The 19,902-nt window shown below is 44.1% G+C and overlaps 3 protein-coding genes across 3 annotated transcripts; 1 reads left to right on the top strand and 2 right to left on the bottom strand.

Moving 5' to 3' along the window:
• Nucleotides 1–144: 144 nt before the first annotated feature.
• LOC147139114 (uncharacterized) lies at nt 145–8,641 on the bottom strand. Its single transcript, XM_086047605.1, has 5 exons — nt 8,323–8,641; nt 6,618–7,929; nt 5,351–5,387; nt 4,943–5,189; nt 145–2,925 (listed from the first exon to the last, which is right to left on the bottom strand). The coding sequence occupies exons 1-5, from the start codon at nt 8,396–8,398 to the stop codon at nt 1,337–1,339; spliced, it is 3,261 nt and encodes a 1,086-aa protein (XP_085903731.1). The 5' UTR covers nt 8,399–8,641; the 3' UTR covers nt 145–1,336.
• Nucleotides 8,642–8,900: 259 nt separating this feature from the next.
• Nucleotides 8,901–18,049, bottom strand: anapc4 (anaphase promoting complex subunit 4). Its single transcript, XM_086046625.1, has 28 exons — nt 17,797–18,049; nt 17,139–17,254; nt 16,917–17,022; nt 16,214–16,346; nt 16,050–16,124; nt 15,940–15,966; nt 15,809–15,853; nt 15,633–15,717; nt 15,012–15,119; nt 13,962–14,132; nt 13,798–13,862; nt 13,674–13,716; nt 12,809–12,885; nt 12,638–12,738; nt 12,518–12,569; nt 12,371–12,426; nt 12,150–12,196; nt 11,755–11,811; nt 11,614–11,670; nt 11,397–11,490; nt 11,200–11,297; nt 11,029–11,090; nt 10,885–10,923; nt 10,613–10,714; nt 10,105–10,182; nt 9,856–10,023; nt 9,302–9,425; nt 8,901–9,210 (listed from the first exon to the last, which is right to left on the bottom strand). Exons 2-28 carry the CDS (start codon nt 17,244–17,246, stop codon nt 9,010–9,012), a joined length of 2,379 nt encoding a protein of 792 aa, XP_085902751.1. The 5' UTR covers nt 17,247–17,254; nt 17,797–18,049; the 3' UTR covers nt 8,901–9,009.
• On the top strand, nt 17,946–19,685 carry LOC147139116 (uncharacterized). The gene is made up of 2 exons (XM_086046630.1): nt 17,946–18,441; nt 18,540–19,685. The coding sequence occupies exons 1-2, from the start codon at nt 18,249–18,251 to the stop codon at nt 19,616–19,618; spliced, it is 1,272 nt and encodes a 423-aa protein (XP_085902756.1). The 5' UTR covers nt 17,946–18,248; the 3' UTR covers nt 19,619–19,685.
• The last annotated feature ends 217 nt before the right edge of the window (nt 19,686–19,902 follow it).

Raw genomic sequence — 19,902 nt, forward strand, 5'->3', positions numbered from 1 at the left:
TCTCGGGTATACGCCTTTAATATCTTGAAATTAAGACTTGAATCAAAAATGTATACATTTTACTTGACAATAGACTTTCTTTAAAGTTTTAAGATGATTATTTTAGTCTCAAAAACATACACCCCATGTAGAAAAAAATAAAAATACATTTATACAGCTTTATTTTGTATTATTTCGACTTTGATCGCAATATCAATCTAAACATATTTGTTTGTGAGAATGTGGATAATCTGACTCAGTCACTCTGCAATCAGCACAAGTCAGTGTTTCATGATATCAAATACATTTATGTATACTACAATCATTCGTTCACGTCGCAATATGTTATACATTTGTCATATGTAAATTAACAGTATGCAGCTTTGTGATAATACATATAAAGTTTACTACAAAGTAGTTTAAAGGCAGTTCAATGATTGAATACAGTAATTCACAGCATAGTTGCGGTCCACTTTTCACAAATTTACATTTGCATTTTTTTTTTTTTGGCGCTTCTCTGAAACACCCAACGGTGCCACACGATGGCACCAAAGCTCCGTCGGAAGGGGAAAGTCGTACAGTATCAAGGCAGTATGATGAAGTGATGCATCACGACTGGGAGATGACTTTTGTACGTCAGTTGAGGAGCTAAGTTTAGCCTGGGTTGTCAGTGGAAGTTAAATAGAGTCTTTGTTTGTGCATGTACAAGCGTACATTTTCATCTAGATCAAATTTTCAAGTGATTGTTTTCCAATGGTTTTTATAGTATACGAGCAAGTCTGATTTTTGATTTGTGTACATGCAGTGTAGCAGCGTGATTAAGAGCAAGAAGAGGCAGAGAAGGTCCATAACTAAGTTGTTTCTACCGAGTATATAGTTATATGATAGTCTCCAATTTTGTGACTGAGAGGACAAGCGCTAAGTATTACATTAAAAGTTTAAAAGTGTGTTTTATCAAGTTAAAATGTGTTTAACACGTGGTAGAGGTAAATATGCGTAAATTATATTGCAAACTTTCTCTTATTGCGGGTGGGTCTGCAACAGATATGTACTGTAAAGTTGTACAATGACCTTTAAATGATCATTGTTTTGGAATTTTACATCGTTGTATATTTATGTCTTTAAACTATGATTGCTGGAAGTCATAATTATTTAGTGGGGGCTTCAATTATCTTTCACTATCCATTGCGAAGAGCGGGGATCCCTGGTCTAGTTTTCTCATTTAAAACGTGTTCAAATGTTCATTTCAACGCCTGCATACAATGTCAAAATGATTTCTCAAGGTCCCCCATCTGCACGTGTCGTCACCAGCGCATTGTCGAGCAGTCTCTCGCTGGCGAACCGCCCGCCGCGCGGGTCACCGTTGAACGCTTTTCCCCCCCGCGTGCGTCCTCATGTGCTTCTCCATCTCCGCTTTGGTGGTGAAGCGTTTGGGACACAGCAGGCAGGCGAAGGGTTTCTCCCCGCTGTGCCTCCTCATGTGCAAGGTCATGTACTTCTTGACGGCGAAGCCTTTGTTGCAGACGGGACAGGCGAAGGGCCTCTCGCCCGTGTGCTTCACGCGGATGTGGACCTTCATGTCCGACTTTCTGGAGAAGACTTTGGCGCAGAGGGAGCAGCTGAAGGGTCTCTCCCCTGTGTGCGTTTTCAGATGGCGGATGAAGTGAGACCGGTGCTGGAAGGTTTTGGCGCACTGGAAGCAGTGGAGCCGCTCGGGGTCGACGTCTTTGGGGTCGTCGTGCGTCTTTGCGGGTTCTTTGGCGTCTGTCCGGGGAGAGCGCGGCATTTCGTCGACACTGCTGATTTCTTGCGAGTCAGCTTCCGCGGTCGCATCCTGCCTCGAGGTGCCGCACGGGTGTTCTCTCGTGTGTAATATAAGCGACGCTAAACTGGGGCAGCTTTTCATACAAACCGTGCATGTGAAATGTTTTTCGCCCGAGTGTTTCTTCAGGTGCTTGATCAAGCCCGCCCTGTAGCGGAAGCGCATGGTGCAAACCGAGCAGGGGAAGGGTTTCTCCCCGGTGTGCACCATCATGTGCTTGATCATTTCCGACTTGTCCCGGAATCTCTTGGTGCAAACGGGGCAAGCGAAAGGTTTCTCCCCGGTGTGTATTCGCATATGCCGGTTCAAGTTGCCCTTCTGCACGAACGATTTGCCACACTCGAAGCAGACGAAGGGATTGCTGATGTTGTTGCTGCTGCTCTCCGCCGGTGCTTTCGGGAGGCCGTGCCCTCGCGAGCCGCCGTCCGCCGGCTGGCCCGCTTTCTCCCCCGTGTGCGTCGTGATGTGCAACACGAGACATTCCCTGCTGGAGAAGCTTTTCTTGCAAATGTAGCAGGTGAAGGGTTTGACAGCGGTGTGCGTTCTGGTGTGCATGATCAGTTTGTACTTATCGGCGAAGCCTTTGGAGCACACCGAGCAGGAGAAGGGATTCTCCCCCGTGTGGATTCTCATGTGCCTCTGCATGTGATGCTTCAAGGAGAATCTCTTGGCGCAAAAGGAACAAGCGAACGGTCTCTCTCCGGTGTGCGTGATCATGTGGATTTTCAAGCTGCCCTTGTGGGCGAAGGTCTTCCCGCATTGCAGACACTTAAAGTCATTGTTGGGATGCTTCGAATCACTTTTCGACTTCTTTGCCTTCGCCGATTTGGCCTCGTCGCTGCGTTCCGCGTCAGAAGACATCGCCTCGTCCATATCGGACAGCGGAGCAAAGCAGCCGGCGCTCGCAGGCTCCGCTACGCTTTGACTGTGCACGCCGTCGTCTTCGCTCTTCACCGGGACGGCGGTCACGGTCAACGTGGTAATGCGGGCTTCCTCCCGATTGCTCCACTCATCCTCTTCTTCTTTTTTAATGCAGGGAGGCTCTGCTGGCTCCTCCCGTTGCTGCTTCTGCTCACAGTCACGTGGAACCTCTTTTCGACCCTCCACCAACACTTCCTGGATGTCTGTGGGAATAAAACATTGTCATTGTGGATCCAAAAGGCTTTGACTCTCATATTTCCCGCCTCCGGAACTTTCAGATGAATGAATTAATTAATTCAGGGATGGGCAAATGGTGGCCCTCTATTGATGTAATAAGAGTGTTCGCCACTAGATGGCAGAAGACTGTACTTTTCCACCAGAGAAGAAGAGAAGGCAAGAAACCAGGACCAAATTAAGACAAGGAAATGGCGTATTTTCCTTGTCTCATTTCATCTCCAATGCAGGGCTTTGATTCCAACTTCTAGAGGTTGACAAACAGCTCAACTTTCCACACCCAAGCGCCAGCCGCACGTCCCCCCCAGGGAGTTTGCCGGGGCCCCGCTTCCATGGCGCCTTTGAGCAGAATTGACGCATCAGTTGTGTAAGAGGAGAGGTGTCATTTTGTGGCCTGAGTCTTTCACTCAGATTTCGCCAAAGTGGGACATTGCAGTGTGTGCGTGTGTCTGTGTCTGCGTGTGTGTGGGGAGGGGGAATTGAGCCTCGGGTTTAATACTTCACATCCTGGTATCGGCTTTCCGCTACCCCCTCACACTCAGGTGTCGCCCCTCCCGCATTAAGCCGCCAATACTGCTTTTGATGGGCGTTATGAAAGGGCTTAGTGTTTAACCGCAGCTGCTTATAACCCCCGACTTCCACATATTAATATCAACGTGAATTTCTTAGCATCACGACCGGCTTAGAAACTCAATACCTCAAGTGTTACTGCCATCTAGGGGTATTGCCAGGACACAGCACTTATCAATAGCATACGAAATTTTCTATACATTTTATTCTTGCAAAAATCCGTTTCAAATCATGCGAGTGCTAATTGACGACATAAAAAAAATAAAAACATAAAAACATACAGTAATGACATGAATAAACCAAATTTTGAAATAGTTCTACAGCTTTTGTCAAACTTTCTCCTTCACATATACTGCCCATTCTGGTGGGCATTGGCCAACTGGGAGCAAGTATGAGACAGCCAGGCGGAAATACAACTCTTCTGCGCTAATCAGTGCAGCAGTAATATTAGTCATTCTTTGCAGAGGATAAAGAATCTATGGCTGTCAGTTTTGTCGCATTATCTGTCTACATGTGTTTCAGCACTGGTTGTGTTCAGATATCCATTGCTTAAAGGCTTACGCCACCACCACGTGGACGTTCATTTTTAACAGGTGTGTCTATGGAGTTTCCCATTGTATGTTAGCATTCACGTAGCATTGACGTAGTGGAGGCAAATGATGTAATTTTTTTTACGTTAAGTCAAGTAAATCAGTTAATGCAGTGAATCTACTTTTACCAGTCTTTTTACCCACAAGTATCGGTATTTCTACTTAAATGCAGCGTGTGAGTATTTTTGCCAACTCTGGTTGTGCAAATGAGAACTGCGTAAGGCGCCTATCGAGGTGTGAGGTTTAACACCTGAGATTCCCTCATCACTTAATGTTGAAAGCAGTTGTCACTCTTTGACAAGTATTGTACACATCACACCAGCTAATTATCAGTTTACTGGAAGCCAAGTGTGTGTGTGTGTGTTCTGTATAAAAACACACACAAATACAAACCCTGTGTGAGTGTGAGAGCAGTTAGTGTTAATAGTCGGTTGTAGCAATTAATTCCAGTTAATGGGTCAGGGAGAATTTTTTGAGCAGCTTTCGTAGTTCAAATTCCCTGCTGATGTCCACCAAGTGGATATAAGAAGTCTAGACACCCGTGATCAGTGATCACATGACAGGTCTTCATTGTATATCTAACAAAAAAAGAACTGACCATGACAAATAATTCAAGAACTTTTGCCATCATTACATAATCCGTATAACTCAATTGGAAAAATATGAAATCTTTTAGAGAGGGGAGGAAGTACATTTTATAGGACTTTACCGTAATGCCGAGCACAAACAGGCAAGTTAAAATTGTGAGTGGCCGGTCATGTGAAGCAAGCGATGCATACACACATATCCATCGAAGATGTAACTGAAATTTCGCGAGTAAACAAACCTGCCACGTGCAGTCCAGCTTGATGCTTGAAAACGTTGTCAAGCAGCTCACGTTGTCGCTCGTTCTCCTCTTTTGTTCGACAAAGTTCCTCTTCGTACTCCGCGATGGTTCTCTCGAAGAGTCCGAATATCTCTTCGACCGCCACATTTAGTCGTTGTGTCACCAACTCTCTCAGCATTCTAACTTTACACATTTTAGCATTCAAACTAGTCGCGCTGTTGTACGCAAGGACGTCGTGTGTTTTCAGCTAGCTAAAATGCTAATTTGAGAAAGTCAGCTTTGTCTGTTTGATCTTAACAAAGACAATTTAGTACGTCGTTTCCGGTAAACTCCAACCATTTATGTACGAGATCAAACAAAAAATTAAAAATCTTCTGTTGGCTCCCAGCACAACATAACTGGGGTTACCCAATCTGCATCAGGAACTATCTGCCAACAAACCACACTGCGCATGCGTACAAAACGGTCGTATTTGAACTACATCGACGGTGCGTCTTAAGGGACAAAAATATCGAAATAAGAACGCTCCAATTATGAGTTAAAGAAGGCTCTGATTAACATTCCACTTGTCACCATTAATGTGTACACCTAATGCTTCCATATCAGTGTCGGAAATCTAATGTATCTAAACTGTAGGAAACATCGACATCAACATTCCCAGGCATGACTGTAATCCTTTTACTTCCCTCACATAACAGGAACGCATATTTATATAATAATGAAATTAATATGTAGTTCGTCCTAATGATACGTAATTGCACAAATGTAAGTTTTCCTGTTTTCTTTTTGATTAATTAGATTACAATTATTACTTACCATATACTAACATCCAACATGTTGTCATATGTTAAGCATAGATATGTTAACTTGCTGCTATATCATGAATGTAGAATAAAGTAAAAATTCTCACCCGTTGAATACACCTCACAGACATAACAAACGGAGAGAAGAGTTTTATCAAATCTTTGTGGCGTTTTATGAATATTGCTCAAAATATCTGTGCAGTTAATTACGTAGATTAACGTTAGTGTCTGCTTGGTGAAATTCATTTTATTGTTTGACGAGTGGACGGCAAATACAGTACAAAGAATACAAAGTGCCGGATCCAAAATAAACAAACAAGACCACCTTTAGAGTTCTTCTCATTTTGTCAAAAGTGTCCGAGCTGGTTATGAAATCAATGTTGTACGTGCACACCGAACCTAACTTTGATTGGAAACGAGGGAAATGCCCAATATGCTTGCAACACGTTGCCATTTTATCACTTGTCATGTGTGAAGTCTTTCATGTTAAAAATCGATTCAAGCGAGCACACGTCCTGACTTTTTCCATCCTAACTGATATTTTAAATGCGAGAAAACCTGTACCAGGCAAATGTACACTGAATGCCTTTGAGATCACGCGAAAAGCTGTTAGCTGTCAACAATCACGACTGTCTGTTCCTGTTCTGTCCTGTTCTTGGGTTGGAAAATCACTTTTAACACCCCACACCGCAGGATAATCACTCAGGATAATCTTGTTATGACTTATGACTGACAAACAGTTTTTTTCTGATTTTGATTGAAAGGCAATACAAAAAAATAGCTCAAGTACCGTTTCGTCCACGTTATATGTCGGGTCTCTCACGTTTGAAATATCGGGCGAGATCAGTGCATGTGTACTACGCTTTTTTCACTTAGTGCCATTGTGTTCACCCGAACACTTGTGTTTGCTGACATGGCACTTGCGAGTGAATCTTTTGTCGCACACGTTGCAACTGAACAGTTTCTCGCCCGTGTGCGTCCGCCTGTGTCTCATCATGTCCCCCTTGATCGTGAATCCCTTGTCGCAAAAGGAGCAGGTGAAAGGTTTCTCCCCTGTGTGGCCCCTCATGTGCGTCATCATGTTCCCCTTGCTTGAGAACCTTTTGTCGCACACTGAGCAGGCAAAAGGTTTTTCCCCGGCGTGCGTGCGCTTGTGGGCGATCATTTCTTTCCTGCTGGAGAAGGCGGCGGGGCAGGCGGCGCAGGAGAACGGGGGTGCCCTGCTGTGTTTTCTCAGGTGCGTCAACATGTTCTCCTTCAGGGAAAATCTCTGGTCGCACACTGAGCACGCAAAAGGCTTCTCCCCGGTATGCGTGCGTGTGTGCCGTGTCAAGTGCGTCTTGGTGGAGAACGTCCCCCCGCAGATGGAGCAGGAGAACGGCTTCTCGCCCGTGTGAGTTCGCATGTGTAGCAACACGTTCCCCTTCGTGGTGAAGCGTTTATCGCACAAAGAGCAAATGAAGCGTTTCTCTCCGGTATGCGTCCGGGCGTGCCGCGTCAAGTGCGCCTTGGTGGAGAACGCACCGCCGCACACGGAGCAGCCAAAGGGTTTCTCGCCGATGTGACATTTCAGGTGAGAGACCAAGTTCTGCCGGTGGCGGAAGGTCTGAGCGCAAACCGAGCAGTTGAAGGGTTTCTCCTCTGCGTGGCACCGCATGTGCGAGAGCAGGCAGTCCCGGCGGCTGAATGCTTTGCCGCACGCCGAGCAAGCAAAGGGTTTCTCTCCCGTGTGGCGTTTCATGTGGCGGTTCAAAATCCCCCGGTCGCCAAACGCTTTCCCGCATTCGGAGCAGCTAAAGTGTTTTTTTGATTGGCCGTTGGCCTCGGGAGGTTCTTTGCCGGCGTCACTCTGATCCGTGATGTCATCAGACGAGTGCGACATCAGGTCGTCGATATCTGACAGCGGCGCAATGCTGTCTGGTTGTGATCCTGCACCGGGTTCTCCATCAACTTCACGTTGCAATCCTCTGCTGCTTCGCTTCTCCTCACTTGGGCTGCGACGAAGCTGCGAGGACCGAGTTTCGACGTCGTCCTCACTCTTCACAAGCACAATAGTCAAAGGAAAACTGCTGATGTTAGACTCCTCCCGCTCCCCATCATGACCGGTACACACATCCTCCTCTTCCTTTTTAACGTAGGGGGGCTCTGGTGCAACTTGATCCTCCATCATCAGGAGCTGGATGTCTGCATGACACATGGAAAGCAAACACAAGGTTAGAAATTCTGCTTCACTCACAGTAGTTGAGTCAACCTAAGGTAGCAGTGCGCTTATTTGACTACAATCTGTGACTACTTTAGCCACCTCTAGTTCTCAAATTCAAACAGAGTTCTGTTCCTACATTTGTGAGGTAACCAGAATCACAAAGCACCACAGCCAATCACTAACCCAGTGCCTATTTGCAATTCTTGGGGGGGTTGGATTTTTGTCAATTCTTTGTCAGACTTTGTGAGATTTTTCCCCACTCGTGTTTAAGTGCTTTTGTCACGTTTTTGTCCCATTTGTTTGCAACATATTTGTAATTTTGTGGTCAATAACCTGACAATTAGCACCAGATTTGTGAGATTTTTTTTTTTTACCTGAAGATGTGCGGAAACGCACGTCTATTACTTTAATAAAGTCCATACAGTTACTGTGTGAATGAAAAAGTGACATTACAGGAAAGATTCATCGTGTGGTAATTAACGGACAACAAACGAAACCTTCCCCCCACAATCTGAAACGCAAACTCGCTTCCCACACTTGGAGGTAGAAGCTCAGTTTGCAGCTAGCATGCTAAGATGAACGGAAAGCCTCCCAAATCTAAAACGATCTTATCGCAAATTCCTCCTTGGATAAAACCTCGCGTATGTGTGTACCGAGTAGACTAAGAAACGCAACAACGACAATTAAATCAAAACGAAAATAATACAGACGTTAAATTGACGACTGTCTCTCTCTGACGGTTAAGTGCGTTAGCTTCCGGGTTTTTCTTCTTCGATTGCGTTATTAACATGATGCCACAACGCCGCCATCTTGAGGAGGTACTCGTTTACTACCGATGAATTTGTTAGCATAACCCATTAACTAATACAATTTAATTAAAAATATCATAAGCGGTTCGAATAATGGATGGAGAATATAATATAACAAATATAATGTAATAAAAAGTCAAACAAAGGAGCACATATCTTTATTGTAAGACAATAACAGCTGCATTTTTCCATTTTATGAAAAAAAAAAAAGTAGCAAAACCATGTAAACGAGTAATTTGTATCTGACTCCATCTACAGTTCAGACGTCTCCTCCGACTCCAAGTGCTCCTCGGTTTTTCCCGCTTCGCCGTTTCCAGCCTCGGCACTCTCGTCTCCCTGGCTGGTCATGGTGGTGTCAAGCGCGTCCTGATCGCCGGTGTCGTTCTGTGGCTCATCGTCCTCATCTTCCATGTCCATCTCGAAAACACGGAGGTGCCTCAGATTTTCGCTCAGCTGCGAAAGTCGGAAGGTGGAGAGAGTGAAAGACAGGTCACCGAAGGTATTCAGTTAGGTTTGTGTGCAGCAATCGCCTGCTAGCGCTTACCACGCAGGCTACTTCTCGGATGCCGTTGACTGCGACAAACTGGCCCTTCATACCCTCCAGTTCCCGCCACTGATTTCCCAGCACCATTCCTTGGCAGGGAATGCTGCCGCTCTGCTGGTCCAACCTGAAGGTACAAGTGGGAAATCTGAGCACTGACAACAAGGGCGGCCAAGACAGTACAAGAGTAGCAACCATTTTGGACAGAATACACCTTCTACGGAATATGGCAGAATAAGGCTCCATGGCCGTGTCTCGATCGTTCTGGCGTCCATTAAATAATTCAATTGAGAAAATGCAGTCTTCTGGTAGTTACTGTTAGTATAATATTGTGAATATTAAAGGTAAAAGAACAAGTGACAGAACTTTTCAGTTGGTGCCTTGACCCGGATTCAAAGTTGGAACGGTCCACAATGTGTGTTCGCAACCTTTAACGCAAGTGGTTCTCAAACGTTTCAAACCAAGCGTACCGCTGTATGCCAGTAAAGGTGGATCAATGGCGGCTTTTCTGTTAGGCACCAATTTCACTCGATCTCTACACAAAAGAAGCAACGCACCTCATATTGGGCGTCCAGTTAAATTCACTCTCACGGTTCAGGGTCGAAGAGAGAGGAACCTGTGCCAGGACGCTGCGACTGCTGTCTTCTTCTGCTCCCTGAAGGACCACAGTCAGCATCTCGTCACTATAGAAACGAGCATCCAGGCAGCTGTAGACCTCGTGCGGCCTGGAAAAGAGGACCGGGGGTATAAATCGAAGAAACGGCAGCTCGCTCGCTGGGTCGGGGTATCAGCACGCTCTCACCCACCGGGGCTCTGCGCTATCGCCGTCTGAGGCGTCGAGATGGTGACTCAGGTCGAGGGACGCGACACTGTTGGGGATGTGTCTGCCAAAAACACTTATGTGAGTAAGCAAGTTATTTTATATACAGTGAATCATCTTTTTTTTTTTTTTGCAGTTTTACCACTCACTGTATCAAAAGAAGGACGTCAAGTTATTACAAATTCTTCTAGCAGGTAGTAAACAGACTATGACCAGAAAGTGGTTGAATCCATCACCTCCTACACTTGGAAGAATGGTTTGGACTAATTCTTGATTTATATCAAATGGAAAAATGTAGTTACTGCCTCAGGACTCGGATAGCTGAGTTTGACCAAATTTAGGCAAAATGATATATTCGATTACCCTGACTTGTATACCTAATTCTGATTCTAAATTAACTACCCTTATTTGAGCAGCTTGTAACTGTAAAAACTTTTACGTTGGGATGCTTGTAAGTCAAGGTCCCACTGTATGCTAGGAATTGAAAAGGCCACCTGTTTGGGTCGCTTGCTTGGCGTAGCAAGTAAAGTTTGTGCGGAAGAATGTGCGGCATGCAGAACACCGCGTAGTGCATTTTGGCTTTCCTGTCATTCCACCTGTGGAACAAACAAGCACACACACATTGGGATGTCTTCATAAATAAATACATAAATATTATACACATACGCACACACACAGAGTTTTCATCGCATTTTAATTACAATTGATTGTGAGTAAAACTGAATGCATTGAACATGTATGGTCACTTTTGTCTCATTTTACTTACAAGGATGGAAGCTCAAAAAGTCGCGGCGTATTTTCAGAGCTGGAGAGTTAAAAAAAAAAAAAAAAGAAAAGACACAAATTTAGAATTATAATCATAAATGATATTTGGAATGACACACCGTCAACACATGGCGAGAGATCCTACCGCTGTGGCACTGAATACAGGGGCAGAAAAGCGGCCTGCTTCACAGATTTCCCGATAACTTCCTGCACACACGCACACACAAAAAAAAAGACCATTCTCATTTTGCTGAAAAATCCCACAAGCGCATCATCCACTTGCATCAGAGTGGGATGAATCGGTCAATAGTCTCACCGCAGGTTTCTGCAGACACAGCTCGATCACGTTCTCCATCATACGCTTGACGAAATGCAAAGATTTTTGCGGAAAGGAAGGAAACAGCAGAGGGCTCTCTGCAGAAGAAAAAAAAAAAAAAAACACAACATGAGCAATTTGCAAAAGGGCTAAAACGAAAAAATAAAAAAACGTGCAAACAATATGTAGAAAATCACCCTTCAGGTGTGTGCTGTCCTGTAAAAACTTGAGCCACTGGTTGCCCTTGGTACTGGGTGGCGATACGAGGTCCTCGTCCTCGTCCTTCAGGTACTGCAAATGTCAGGAACCAAGCGATTGTTGCGCACATTTCCCAGGGCAGAAAATACTGAAGGATGCTTCTTTTGGGCCATTACGTCGTCACACGAAGGGATCTTGACAACAACGCTGACTTACCTGACCCACCCGCTCTACGTTGAAGTACTTCCCTTTGCGATCAAAGAGCTGTTCGTTCTGTGGAGAAGGAGAGAACGTAACACGCCAAACCTGAACAGGAAGCTCCTCAATGTTTCTTTGCTTGTTTGTTTGTGCCACCACCTTGCTGAAATGCTGCGAGAGGAAATCAGCGACAAAGGCGATGTCCTTCTGCGTCATCTGAGGGAGCACAGACTTTTTTTCAAAACGGCTGACTTCCTGTGTCTTTTCAGATTTTTTTTTTTTTTAAAGATTTTTTTGGGTGGGTCTACTCATTCTAGACATGCCCAGAAAATGTCATGTTGCTAAGGGGAATTGGCCTCGGGGACTGAATTTTCCCAAAAATACCAGCCAAAAATGAACATTTTTATCCTGCTGAATGCCGAAATTCGATTTTTGAGGATGGAAAAGCGAAAAGTGGCCTCAGAAAAATGACGGCAGGGAAACACAACTGTTTCAATTACTCAGTTAGCTCACACCTTCTTTTGTGTTCAAGACCCCTCAAGTACGCATCTCACCTTGTTGAGTTCCGGAGGGACGTGCTCATCGCACATTCTCAGCATTGCTGCCGAGAGAAAGAACAACTTTAGTGTTAAATAAAAAATAATCATAATTTTTAAAATACAGTGGTGCCTAGAGATAAGAGTTGAATTCACTGATTTCATTCCGTGAGCATGCTTGAAACGCAAAGCAAAGAAAAAAAAAAAAAAATTTCAAAATTGCAAACTTACATACATACCCACATAAAGCCAACGGAAAAAGGCTTTGAAGTTCTTCATGCTTTTGTCGATCACCCTGCATGTGAAAAATCCATCGCAAAATCATTCAAGTGTAGGAGCTTGAAATTAGAGTTTGAAACTAAATTATTACAAAAACAGCCACTTACTGCAGGAGTTCGCTGGTCTTTAATGAAAAGGAGCCCACTGCCGTGATGGCGCCTGGATCCAAAAAAAATGACCCGTGTGAAACATTTGCGCTCACTTGCTGCGTGAACGTGGCACTCTACCTTCTATGGCGGCTGCATCCAGGCCGAGGGGCTCGAACTTCTTCTTCCACAGCGACATGCCTTTCACCTCGCTCAGGTGGTAGAGCAGCGCCTCGGAGCCGCTGGCAGACAAGCGAGAGCTTTGCTGGAGGCTGTCAAACGGGAAAGGGCGCTGAAGAGAGACGCTCCTACCTCTGTAGGTGGCTGATCACCAGCTTCTGGATGCTGGAGTAAGACGACTCGATCGTCTGGCCCAGCTTCTTCAGGCCCTGCCGTGGAAACGGGAGTAAAAAAATGTCACGTCATGCTGCACTTTGATGACGTATTCGGGAATTCGGCCAAATGAGACCCAGGTAACTTTGGGTAAAGCTATTACGTAACTCAGTTTATCGAGTGAGAATGATTTTTTTTCTTGCAAAAATATGATGAAAAAAAACCTCTGACAAATCAGCAATAGCTTAGTGATAGAATATAGCTTGATCCCACTTACATACAAATTTGGGCAGGACAAAATAATTACTGGCCAAAAATGACAAATGTCTGACAACAAAAAAATAATGAAGAACTGACATTTGAATTTGAAAGAAAATTGGGAGAAAAAAAAAAGACGAAAACAAATCTCACAAAAACTGACGAAAATCTGACATTACTTCACCCCCCCAAACAAAAACAAAAAACACATTTATGTACAAATTTGGTCAGACAAAACAATTTGGGGAGTAAAAATGACAAAAATGAGACCAAATCAAACAAAAAACATCTCACAGAACCTGGACAACAATTTGATGAAAACGGACAAAATCTTGACTTAACAAAAACATCCAAAAAACTGACAAATACTTTAGTGATTATGGCACGTTCGGATCTATGAATAAATTCAGATAAAACAAATAAATAAATACTGACCATCATTCGACAAACATCTGGCAAAAAATGTATAACATGTCTCTAACAAAATATCAACCAATGGCACCAAAGTAGCACTTTTCCTGTAATACAATCAACACATTTTGTTGCATTACAGTTAATAGATTTTTTTTTTTCCTCTTGGGCTCACCTTGACAGTCAACTGGTTCATGAGAAGAGCCTGCAGTTCAGGACTGGAAAGAAGCAGTACCAAGTTAGCATTCTACCTACACTACAACTAAGTGTACTACAATAAGCAACTTAAGTGTCCTCACCTCGACTGGCCCCACAGAAGAAGCTCCAGGAACTCGTCTTGTACCTGTGTGCTTGTGTTCTTTTCCTAGAGTAAAAAAAAGCACAAATAAAAAAAAAAAAAAAGCAAACATTACAGAAGTTCTAAACGGGGCAGAGGAGGGAGAGGGACGCGGCCTGCGCTGACCTGCACAAACTTGGTGAGTCGGAGGTCCATCTGCATGAGGATTTCCTCCCAGGCCTCGCACATGCACGTGAGCGACAGGTGCAGGTACTGCAGCAGCGTGGAGATGTGGGTGAACTTGCGCGCCATCCTGGTGAGCTCGGGAAGGCAGTCGGACAGCAGGCCCGTGTCCAGCTGGGAAACGCGGGAAAAGAGGCACGCCCACAGTTGAAGACGGAGGTCCGTGCTCGCGGCGGCAGCAGAAACCATCGGAAGTCGCCGTGGAAACGAGTTTGTTTTGATCAATACTATAATCACGATCCTTATAGTAGATGTCAACCCAAACATTTTTTTTTTTCAAGAATATGTTCCAAGCAGGCCCACTAGTTGAAATATGGAATTCTGATAAATATCGCGTTTGTGGAATATGAGTTAAGCAGCAAAATACACTCGTTTTTTGCCATCTCTGGGGGCGGCCATTTTGTCTTCTGTTGACTGAAAATGACATCACAACTGCTCAGGGCTCAAGTAACGACCAATCACGGCTGACCTGTTTTCTGAATCTGAGCAGTGATTGGTCGTTGTGAGCAGTTGTGATGTCATTTTCAGTCGACAGAAGACAAAATGGCCGCCCCCGGAGATGGCTAAAAACGAGTGGATTAACACTTATTCCACAAACGCAATATTTATCAGAATGCCCCGGTTCAACTAGTGGGCTTGCATAGAACATATTCTTGAAAAAAAAACTTTAAACACAATTATTCATTATGTACATATATGTATATTGTCTCATCCGTTTTTGTGAGCTACTTTGCTGCACAATTGTCTTGTGTTGGTCATTTGTGTCATCTTAGTTTTTTGCTGTATTTTTTTTGGGCAGACATTTGAAATTTCTCAAATCTGAGCATCACTCAAAGCAGTTGCAAAGTCGTAATTATTTGGATGAAAAACAATTGTAGGTTATAAATCTAAGACGATCAAACGAAAAGGAGTAAGTACGACGGTAACTGAGCGACGACCACCTGGAGTAATAAAAAAAGACAATTCTGACGATGCCGCCCGACACCGTCTCACCTGAACGAAGCAAATCTCGGCGTGGTCCTTAGCAGACTTCACCTCTGTGATGACGGCCAAAGACTTGAGGTCACTGGACAGACTTAGAGTGCGACAGCTTCCGGATACCTGCGCAGTCAAATCAAAGATGAGGTTAGCCGTCCCCCCACATAATCATCATTGTCAAAGTCATTTTTGAAAAACAACTGCAAAAACAAATTAACAAACAAGAAGAGTCTCGTTGTCTCTAGTCAACCTTTGCATATTATCACGACATGGATGACTGAGACTCTACACAGACAAAGAAAAAAAAATGTAGCAAGCAGATTTTCATATGTATTGTTTTCATTGATATTGTACATGAGGTGAGTTTATTTTTTGGTGGGTTAGTTAGATAATTAGCAGGGTAACGCTACACAACTACAAAACCATTTAACATGAAAACCACATAAAGATGAAAATTGTGAAAAAATGGTGTAAAATGTATTAGAAACAAATCGCTGCATTCACTTGAAAGTCTGCCGGCCTTCACAGCTCAACTGAATCTTCGACTTCTAAAGCCGTCAGTGGCAGTGAACGAGCCGAGACAGACATCCACCATTCGAGTTGCAGTTCACTCCAGCAAAATCCAAAACGTCTTACTCCGGCTAACGTCGCAATCTTGTACATCCCGTAGGCGTACAGCTCCACGTGGCCGGCGTCTCCCCCGAGGACGAGTATGTTCAGCCTACGCGGAGACAAACGTGCTTTCAAAAGCGACAACAAATGCAACACCGCTGTTACGCTTTGTTGTTGGGAACAGGAACATTCAAGCATACCTGACTTCTCCAAGGAGGTTCATGATCTCGTCGGACTTCTCCTCACTGCAGGAAAACACATTAGGACCGCATATGAATGGGAATAATTCAATGATGCTTTAAATTGAATGTTTAAAAAAAAAAGGCTTTACCTGAAGAGCTTTGAAGTTGTGCTGTAGCTGAAGAGCAAAAAAAAAAAAAGAAAAAAAAAATAGATATTCGGTAACCCGAGGAAATGTTGTTTTTAATCTATTCGTCTTACCTCTTGGGGAGGGAGGCTAATTTGGGCAGAAACAGCTTGGATTCATCCTCTGACTGACAAAAGGATCCCAGGGCACTGGGGCACATTGACAAGAACACAAAACAGGATTATTTTCTCATTTTAAAGTCTCTTAAATTGAATACCTCCGAGGCAAAAATGCCTACCCGCTTTCCTCCGTCACCTCCATCCAGTGCATGCAGCTGACGGGGTTCTGCATGTGGAACACGTGCAGGATCTCCGCTTTCTCCACACTGCACAACACCACCTGCTTGGTGTCGCCAAGGCTGAAGGCCAGAACTGAGCAATCAGCAGAAGAAGGAATTCGTCACAAGCCCATGGAAGACAGTCAATACTTTTTGTTTTGACTAATTGTGACTTTTTATTAATCTTGCACCTGACCAATACCACATACTACAAAAGAAAAGTAAAACTAATACTAAAACTAAGCATTCTCCAGAAATAAAAACTGCTAAAATCTAGTAGAGCCACCCTCAAATCGTTGTAAAACAAAGTCAATTTGATAAACAAAGTAAAAATGAAATAAAAACTAAAACCAAACTATTACTGTATAAATTGGCTACAAAATTGCCAGTCCCAGTTGAAGAAAAGAGCCCAAATGTCACCAAAACCATAACAATGAAAGCCCACTAGCTTACAGCTAGCATGTCATGTGAAACACCATACATGGGCTAGCAGAAATTTGCATCGATTTTACAGCAATTATAAACTTTCAAACACATTTTAAATTTGGAGTTTTCTGTATGCTGTAAAAACCCATTTTTAAAAAATCTGCGATATCGCGTACGTGCCAAAGATGAAACGCAACAAAGCTGGAATTCACAGTAGAGCGACACCAGCATTGCTCACTTTTGCCATCAGGTCTCCAGGCAAGTGCGGTGATCTCCTTCCCGATGTGCTCGCTGGGCGCCAAGCTCCAAACCCGATGGAAACTGGCCAAGCGGTGCAGCAACAACTGCAAATAAATAAATAAATAAATAAATAAATAAATAAATAAATAAATAAGAGATGTGTCATGACGATACAAAACGGTACAACACATCCAATACCGCGCTACTTCCTTAAGCGTACCTCTCCAGTGGTGCTGGCCAGAGCGATGAGATCTCTTTTGGGCGACCATGCCATGCACAGCACGGGGTTGGGGAGCTGCTTCTCGCCGACTTGCCGGAAGGCAGGCATGGTTTGTGCTACATGATGCAAAACAATACAAGAAAAGTCCAGGTCACAATTGGAAAAGAGATTTTTTGCAAACCATACAGCTGTTGGTTTTTACACAAGTATGCACAAAGGTAAGATGGGAGGGGCCCAATAATACATTCATAAACAAAATAAACCAGTGTGAGAGTTTGAGGACAGACAGGAGAGAGATGGACACTTAGCAACAGAATAAAGCGTGCAATGGTGAACACGATTTCCACAATCAGTAATAAAGCGCAGAGCACAGTGGTAGGCTACACACTTCTGGTGTTGTGCTGGTGCACTTATAAAAAGCAGATCACCATAGTGGTCCCCAAAAAGTTGAAGACGTGCCCTTGCTATAAAAGAAATAACAAGCTTCAGTTTTCGTACAAGGCCCACAATATATGGCTTAAATCTGAGAACCGAGGGTAACTGTTTTCCACTTGAGAAACCATTAATTTGGATTGGTCCACGTTTAAAAGCTGTTTTAGTTTAGTAAAATGAGAACAGCGGCTGAACTCGGTTATTATGCTGATAGCTACAATCTTGCCTTTATTCTCCTCCAACGTTGCGTCCAGAGTAAGTTTTAATTGGCAAAATTACATACGAGAAGAAACTTAAAAACGTAGTTTTTCTTTTTCTATCATGAACACAATTCGCTATTTATGTTGCTCCGCGGGTAGCGCCATCTTCTTTTCCCCTCGACCAATCGTCGTGAAGCAACGGGTAGCGGGAAGAGACACATTGGCGCAGAGGGAAAAACGCAAATATAAACATCCTTTGAATAATATCGACCGTTTGAACCTTATTGAATAAGCAAACAAAGACACAAAGGGCGTGCTTTACATTCTTTCTGTTATTTACCAATTACAAGTGCATCTATTACAGGCGTTAATCATTGTATGACGTCATATACATGCGACACACGACTACCCAGTGACACTCTCCGAGGAAAACAAGGGAGCTATTTTGCAGTTAGCACCACATTGCATCGACGTTAAAATGTGCAAAGTACGAATGTTAAGAACGTTGGTGAAGCAGCGACTCAGCGTGGCCGTCGAAGAGATATTTGAACTATTTGAAAGAACGATAGCGGAGTATGAGGAGGAGCTTTGTCGAAGCAAAGAGGAGAACGAGCGACAACGCGAACTACTGGACGCTGTTTCCAAGCCTCGGGTTGTGTTACAGGCAGCAGGTTTGTTTGGTCATAAACTTATTTTTGCTTTGACAAATTGGGCCCAACGCTTATTGGTAAGATTCTCGCACTATTTGTGTTTATGTCTGTGCCTGTAGACATCCAGCAGGTGTTGGTGGAGAGTCAAGATGAGGTTCCCTCTAACCATGAGCAGCAAGAAAGGGACTCCAGTGTGCATGTTAAAGAAGAAGAGGAATCAGAAGAGGAAGACATGTGGAGCAAACAGAATGGGGAGGCAGACGTTACTGCGGTCACATTGATTGGGGTCCTTGTGAAGAGTGAAGATGCCGAAGCTCACTCCTCACAGGCTCATCACAGTGAGGAGAACACAGGCAGCAACTCAAGTCAACACTGTAGAGGATCACAACCAGAGAACTCTACTTCGCTATCAGCTTTGGCTGACAGGATGTCACACTCTTCTGACATTGATCACAGCGACGACACCGAAAACACTAAGAACATCTCTCATGGTGATGTCAGTCCGTTTATCTGCTCTGAATGCGGGAAAACGTTTGTCCAGAAGTTCACTTTGAACAGACACATGAGGATACATACGGGAGAAAAACCTTTCAGCTGCACGGTTTGTGCGCGGAGCTTCTCGAGGAAGTCAGAAATGAACACTCACGTGTTGTCGCACACGGGCGAGAAACCTTTCAAGTGCGCTGTGTGCGACAAAACATTCTCCGTGAAGAAGTACATGATGGCACACTTGAGGACGCACTCCAGGGAGAAACCTTTCACCTGTTCGGTTTGCGCCAAAGGTTTCTCGACAAAGGCGCATTTGAAGATACACACCAGGACACACACCGGGGAGAAACCTTTCAGCTGCAAGGTTTGCGACAGAAACTTCACGAGAAAGTCGGAGATGATGACGCACATGGCGACGCATACGGGCGAGAAGCCTTTCGACTGTTCCGTCTGCGCCAAACGTTTCTCGGCCAGGAAATATCTGATGATGCACATGAAGAGACACACAGCAGGGAAACCGTTTACCTGTACCGTGTGCGCTAAAAACTTTTCCAGTAAAGCTTATGTCATGGTACACATGAGGACGCACACCGGGGAGAGGCTGTTCAGCTGCGACATGTGTGATCAAACATTCACGTTTAAAACCCAGGTCAACAATCACGTGTGTACCGGGCACAAAAATAGCAATAACAACAATGCAGGACTTTAACGGCTCAAGTGCACATCTGACACTTCGTGTATCACTCTGTGGTCGTAATAAATGTCTATCACAATCACCTCAGTATGTGTTGTTGGAAATAGATGTTATCTCACTGGCATCTGGGGCTTTATCACTTCAACTATTGAAAAACAAACATCTGCCCAAAAATGGTGAAAAACTGTCAATTAAGCCTGACAAAGTGAAGAAAACTAAATACAACAAAAATATGACAAAAAAACAAAACAAAATCCAAGCAAAAAATGACTAATACGTAAGTGATAGGCTGTAGACAT

This window comes from Filicampus tigris, chromosome 12, assembly GCF_054856515.1.
Source record: "Filicampus tigris isolate MCC_2025a chromosome 12, RoL_Ftig_1.0, whole genome shotgun sequence".
NCBI lineage: Eukaryota > Metazoa > Chordata > Actinopteri > Syngnathiformes > Syngnathidae > Filicampus > Filicampus tigris.